Below are 7,298 nucleotides of genomic sequence, written 5' to 3'. Positions count from 1 at the left end.
TCTCTAGATAATTCTACTTATCAGTATTTTTGCGCTTCTTTTTAGAAACTAAACCGAGTTCTGTATGAAGATAGGATTCTTTTTCATTTCTTTGTTCCATTGTAATGAAATAAATTGTTTTCAGCAACATCTAGTAAGTCACTTTGATGATTACGTAACTGTGTAGCTGCTTCCGTAGGTATAGGAAAACGTGTTTTAGTGTTATGGCGTTCTATTCCAGGGGTCTCGGGGAGGGGAGGGCTGGTGGGAGTGGGAAAGGTACGTTCAGGTTGAAGCGCTTGATTAGTGATTTGAGCCAAACTTTGAAATTAAGTTGTGAGCTTAGTATTTAACCAAGATATATATTGTAGGTACTCATTTTGTTCAGAAATTTCATCTCTACAAGTGTTCCCCTATATGTATGGCCATTGGAAGTGTTACTTTTGAGATAGCTATACAGTCAAACCTGTTTATCTCAAAAACCTCTCTATGTCAAAGTTTTTTATTTTCCCTGCACATAAAGTATTAATTTAATGTTTTTCCCCCATGTTTGTCTTGAATGAAATTTTCTGAAAACCTGCATATCTCGAATTTTGAATAAAGTCTTTCTTGAATTCGATCCCCAACTATGCTTATTAACTGGAATTTGGAGACAAAAAGCATTTTTCTTAATATTAGCAATCACATAATCCTCCAGAATTAAAACTTTATGTACAAAAAGCAAGTTTTCCAGCAATTATATACATTCGGAAACTGGGAGGAAGGGGACATTGTTGATTAGTAAAGTAGCTTCCAAAGTTTTACTTTCAAGTCATTGCTCCAATTACCTATTTTTTTAAAAAAAATTTCAAAACCTCTGTATCTGGAAAATTCCAAATCTCGAAATTTTTCTTTTCTTTCGTAAAATTCGAGATAGACAGGTTCGACTGTATTAATGAAAAAACGCGTTTTTTGTCACTAATTTGGCCGCAACGGCTAAAGCTCATTTAGTAGAAGGGAGAAAGTATGGTCATTCCAGACACATACGACGTAGATTAAAACCATTTCCAGTTTCCCACCAATTACTTCGGTATTCGACCTTTTTTACTCCCTAACCGCTGGCCTATAAGTGGAATTTAGAGAGAAGGAAGAGAAATGCTGTTTGGAAGAGGAGTCATTTTCCATAAAAATAACAGTTCTTCAGGTATTTTATCTCTTTCGACTGCTGTTTCTTTTATCAAAATTTTTGCATTATAAGAATCATGGGATTTTTTTTCTAAAAACCTATCCAATGTTGTCTACCTTAGAGTATTAACATTTTCGTTGAACAAGTCAATGCGCCTGTTAACCACAGCAGTGTTACAATGCCATTTTCCCCCTCTCAGTGTCTTGCCCATTAATAACCAGAGTCCTTTAAATCTTGCTGTGGAAGTCTTCTTTTACTACTTTCCTCCTCACCTGAATGTGGGCAGGCATAATTAACAATTACTTAATTGGGCTACATCTGTAAACAGACTGCCTAGAGTGACACAAGTAAAGCTTGACCATGGAGATATGACAGATGACCTTCAAGCGGAAACATCTTTTGTATGATTTTTAATAGGTTATTTGTCACTATTATGTAATAGATAAGCGAGAACTACTGTAACTACTCAGAGCTTTTTGACTAATTCTACCTATTATAAATGATATTTTTGCTTCAAGGTCTTCCGCCACCTCGTCGTGGTCAAGCCTTACCTCATCTTCCTCCAGCAGGTGTTGCCTGATTTACTGCAACATGTATTAGCAAATGCAAATGTTTGAGGCAGGTCATTTCAGCATGATGGAGCACTAGCTCATTTTTCCAGGAATGTACGAAACAACCTGGATACTGCCTTTCCAAACAGATGGATCAGCCGTAGTAGGCCAGTCCCTTGGCCTCCCAGATATCTTGATTTGTCTAGCTTAGATTTTTTCCAGTGCAGACAGCTAAAAAGTGTCATGTACAAGACACCGATCGCATCACTAGAGCATCTCGTTGCACAAATTAGCGCTGCAGCTGCAGACACTCATAATATGCCAGGAATATTCCAACGTTTGCGGAATTCAATGCATCGCCAATGTGAAGCTTGTATTGCAGCTGGTAGTCTCTCATTTGAGCGTTTCCACCCCATATTGCATGGTGAAAGTTTGTTTTGGAAAGGTCTATCACCTCTTATAGTATGCACCATTAATTTACAACACTTTTTGTTTTATTCATTGCACTACTTCGTATTATTTGTGTACAGTTCGTTCATACTTTAATTTAGAAATGAGTGTTAGTATTTGCCAAAAAATAACATAACTAACAAAAATTCAAACAAATAATGGAAAACGTTTTTATTGATTTAACTTCAAAACGTAAATAAATGAACCACTAATGTGAAATAACTTATAAGTACTATAACAACAAAAACGTCCACTTTTATTAACAATTAAACCTTTAAGAGCTCTGGGATACTAATAATATTTATAAATTAGTTGATACTAACTTTTTGTAATTTATACTTTAGCTGCAGATCCATTATGAGGGTATTTACAGTATCATTTACTTATTTTATTTTAAATGATATAACAAAAATAATTTAAAATAGAATTCAATGCCATTAAGTAGTAAATTACAACACAAGAAAACTAAACATTTATGCTTTCAAAATGTTCAAATTTTATTGTTTGGTTGGATTTAATTTTAAACCTATATTCTTCGAAAAAACGGAATAAAATAAAAAATTTTAGGATCTTTACAAAATATAATCATTTGAATAGAAAATGTGATTTTGGGGCAAAACCATTAGCACAAATAAGAAATTACCAAAAAAAAAAAAAAGTCTAAGAAACAACCCTACATTCAAAAACTATGAAAACGCTGGGTATCACAGAATGGAACTTAATGACAGATACCATGACATCAACAAAAGACGGAAAACATAGATGCTAAAGTTTGGGTTTAAAACATGCATGTTTAATAATAATTGGAGGCATAAAAATACATACAGAACTTCATATCTAAAATAATATGCCTTCAACTACAACACAAACATGAATGCCAGTTGAAAGGAGAATAAATATATATATGTAAGAATGTATATATATATGAATGTGTACAAGCAAAAAGAATCTTTATATATAAAAATGTCCTAATGCGTTTGACATTGTACACCGCGATGACCACCAGCATAGCGATCATCATCATCATCATAAACTTCCCTATATCTTAGACGGCTACTTGACTGTTCTGGAGAAATATCCATAAGGGATACCTATAATAAATTAAATTTAATTATATTGATTAGAAGCAACAGCAATGAAATACATAATCATTCTATCAAACTTGCCAATATCAGATTCAAAATGTTCATAATTAATTCAGTTAAACAATGAATACTTGAAAGAGAAGTCATGTTTTGGTTTACATTAAAGGGCAAAATTAGCAATCACAAGGTTCATACTCTTCCAGACAGAATGAATTTCAGGAGTTTTCAGGAGTCAAAAGCAAAATTTTCAGGAGTAATAACACAAGCGGTTTTTACAAGAAAATTAGTTTCAGTAACATTTAATCAACTTTGCTGTCAAATTTTTAATCTATTAGTAATTTTTTTTTCACACACTATTCAATCAAAAAAATAAATAAATAATAATTGGATTCAAAATATTTGAAAATAACAGGAATACACAAGAGATTAGATATATCGGCATATTATCAGTAGTAAACATACTACAAAATAGTAACAGCACTACTAATTAGCAATGTAGAAAATATATGCTTAATAGCTGTTGCTGTTAACACAAAAACCAGCACATGCTCTTGGTTCGTTCTCTAGTGGCAGTTACAATCAGTAACCGTAATGGGCATGTTTGAACAGAGTACTAACAGGTCAGTTGGTTCGAAGACACTCCATGTCTTTGCGAAATGCACTGGGTGCTCTGTATAACGCCCAATCCAAAAAAAAGTGGACATGAGGATGAAAATTCAAATTTCATTCAATATGGTTGAAATTTTGCATACACACTGTTAAAAGTATACTAGTTCATATTTTATTGAAAAAAATTTTCATTTATGTCATTAACATTCTTATTTTAATTACTAAAGTGGAACTATATTAGTGCGAACTAGATTGCACCAAAACTGCTTATGTTGCATGGTCTATTACAGCTGAACAAATAATTCTAGAAATCTATAAAGTTTCACACATAATCTGACATTCATTAGCAACAGTTTTTTTCTGAAGAGAAATGTCTACTAATCTTCACTACAAAAGGTAAGCATATTTAATTATTCTTAATTATTGTGTCACACCCGCAACAAAAAAATGCATTTATATTTCCACAGAAAAATTTATTTGCCTAAAAGTTTTGAAACTTTGTATTCTAAAATAGTTTACTAAAGTACTTTGAATAACAAACACAAAAAAAATTAATTACTGTTTTAATTGGAGTTATTAAGCGTTGCGGGTGTGACATGTTCCTGTTGCGGGTGTGACATTTAGTTAAAGTCACACCCGCAACATCTTTTTAAATTAAACACAAATGTAATTCTGGAATGCATGTAGATGACAGCACTAATGTTTTAACCTTTGACCTAACCTTTGGCCTTTGACTTATTTGTCTAGACACCAGTTAATTCATAATTAGTATCTTTAGAGCATGTGCAGTTGATTTATTTAGCTTGGTATTCTATATTATTGGTTCTCCTAAGAAACATTTTTGTATTTCTTGATTTATAATTAAGGCAACTAATCAATAATGTAAGATTTGTTTTTTTTTTTAAATAAAACTTTAAAAAACCAAAACAATATTTTATCTTTTTTAATATGTATAAAAATGCATAATTTTGCTTTCAGCATTTGACTTTTTCCCCCTTTACTTTTTTAAAAAAAATGTAATATTAGGGACAGATTATTTTTTACTTCAAATTCAAAATAAATATAAAGAAATAATAAAAATAGTAATGAAACTTTTATTACAATATTTATTAAAAAAAACTTTGTATAAAATTCTGTCAGTTCAAGTTCTAAATGAATCAAAACTTAATGTTTTTAATTTCAATTGGGGTTAAAAAATTCAAAGAACTTCAAAAAAAAGAAAAAAAAATGTTCAACAATATATTTTGGGACTTGTAGTGCTATATTTATTCACTTTACACATTTTTTTTTTTTTTTTTTTTGCAGAAGAATGAACAGCACTGAAAGATTCCGAAATCATCGTAAAAAGATGAAAGAAAACTCGGCTAAATACTCGGAATATTTTCTAAAAGAAAGGGAAAGAAACAAAGCAAGAATAGAAATTACAAAGAAACTACTTTAAAAAATTACATCTGTGGCCATGAAAGAAAAGAAAATGTAGAGGCAAAACCAGAATGTGAGGCAGAGAAAGTGTAGAGAGAGAAAGAAATTTTCGACAAAAGGGGCCACACCATCTCCAGCTGTAGAAGCAGTCGATGGCAATTTTTTGAAGAGCTCAAATCAAACCTTTGGTAATGCAATCCATAGACAGGTACAATCTTCTGTTAATGTCATACAACCATAGAGACTACAACATTAAAATTGCCATGGTCATACTTTGCAAGGACTCATAGATAAGGAGCTGTGGATGGTGTTGGTGCGGTAACAAATAAAAAATGGTATCACTTGCCGTTACAGCGTAGCGCAACAGTCAATTCTGCATCGGATTTTGCCATTTGAGCAGAAAAGGCTCTTAAAAAAATCAGAGTACTTTATTCTGCGGAGAGTGACATCACAAAAGATGTTGCAAAAATGCTTCACGCACGCTGCTATCTTGTACAAAGCTATACCAAACTTACAATCGGTACACCATGTTGTACCGATCGATATGGGTACAATTCAAGTGGCAGGCACTAACTGCAGAAAGTGCACTGAAGATAGTTTCATTGTTGCCTCAGTCGGAAACGATCTCCCTTGGTAATATAAATGCTATTGGAGATTTTGTAGAATTAGTTTTGTTTTCTCAAAAAAAAAAAAAAGGTCAAATCAAGCAAATAGATGAAGAAGACATACAAGTAGAATACTTAGAAAAAAAACCTTCAGAACATGTATACATCTGGCCCAATCAGTCAGACATATCATGGAAGAAACAGAACATTGTAATAAGAAAACTAACACCCCCTGAAATCATCAATTCTAGATTGGAAATGAGATTTATGTAAAAAAAATTTCCTTAGTTATTTGCAATTTCTCTAATTTATTACTGTGCTAATCATAAAATGTCTGATTGATAACTATTTGTGTATGTTATTTTATTGGCCACACAAGTCACACCCGCAACGGCAACTTTGAATATTTTTTACAGTGAAACTAATTGAGTGAGTATCTAAATTTTTGTATAGAATAATTTGTTAAGTATTACTGTCTAACATTTAAAAAAAACAGTTTGATCAGTTGATATAATTCACAGAGTTTTGAATGTTTTGATCGCAAGGTGAAAATGCATGTCCTTTTTATGTCACACCCGCAACGGGTAGAAATTAATTTTTTAAAAAATAAATAAAATATCAATCAACTTGCAAATTGGCATCAATGTACCTGCAAGTGATCTTTATTGAAAAATATAAAAATTGAAACCTATAATCTAAAATATTTTTGCTGATGACTAATTTAGTTAGTGTAAATGTCACACCCGCAACTTTGGATTGGGCCATAATACGAGGATTTTTATTGGTTGCCAGCGATTCAATATGGCTGCCTAAATGGAGATGAGGTGGAATTAAAATTAGCGATTGTTTTTGAAAATTATTTTCAGGAGGAGGGGGAAAATCAGGAAGTTAAAACAAAAATTCAGGAGCTTTAAGGGCCCTTAGAAGAAAAAATTAAATTTCAGAAGTTTTTCAGGATTTTCAAGAGGCGTACGAACCCTGCAATCACTACCAACCACATGGCGGCTCAATGGGGAAAAAAATGGCAAGTAAAAAATGCGAATTCCTGTCACAAAACAATTTACTGACATTTGAGAGCAGGGCCGTCCGAAGTGCTGACGGCCCCAGCGCGAATGTTTCCTGGCGCCACTCCCCCCCTATTCGCACAGAAAAATCAAGTTAGTTGTAACATCAATGCATCATACAAGTGAATGCGTCACACTTGCATTTTTTAAATATTAATGAACAAAACAATCAGAGAACTATATAATGCAAATTAAAATTCCAAGCAATGAATGTGTTTCTAATATTTATTTACATTAATACCCCAAAATATTTTCAAAAAATAGCAATGTTAAAAATCTAAATATTTATCTTGTAAAATGTTTCGATACAAGAAAAAAAAACGAACAAAGAAAACTGAATTAGTTATTCATATTGATCAAATGAAGAA

The 7,298-nt window shown here is 32.1% G+C and overlaps 1 protein-coding gene across 1 annotated transcript in view; it reads right to left on the bottom strand.

Moving 5' to 3' along the window:
* Positions 1-2,378: 2,378 nt before the first annotated feature.
* Positions 2,379-7,298, bottom strand: part of LOC129217332 (dnaJ homolog subfamily A member 1-like) — a 47,445-nt gene continuing 42,525 nt past the window's right edge. Inside the window, exon 7 of the mRNA XM_054851614.1 lies at positions 2,379-3,236. Coding sequence (XP_054707589.1) covers positions 3,114-3,236 — 123 coding nt within the window. The 3' untranslated portion in view covers positions 2,379-3,113. The remainder of the gene's footprint in view (positions 3,237-7,298) is intronic.

This window comes from Uloborus diversus, chromosome 2 (assembly GCF_026930045.1).
Source record: "Uloborus diversus isolate 005 chromosome 2, Udiv.v.3.1, whole genome shotgun sequence".
Taxonomy (NCBI): domain Eukaryota; kingdom Metazoa; phylum Arthropoda; class Arachnida; order Araneae; family Uloboridae; genus Uloborus; species Uloborus diversus.
Note: the sequence above shows the minus strand (reverse complement) of the source record. Positions and strands in the feature narration are given on the sequence as shown.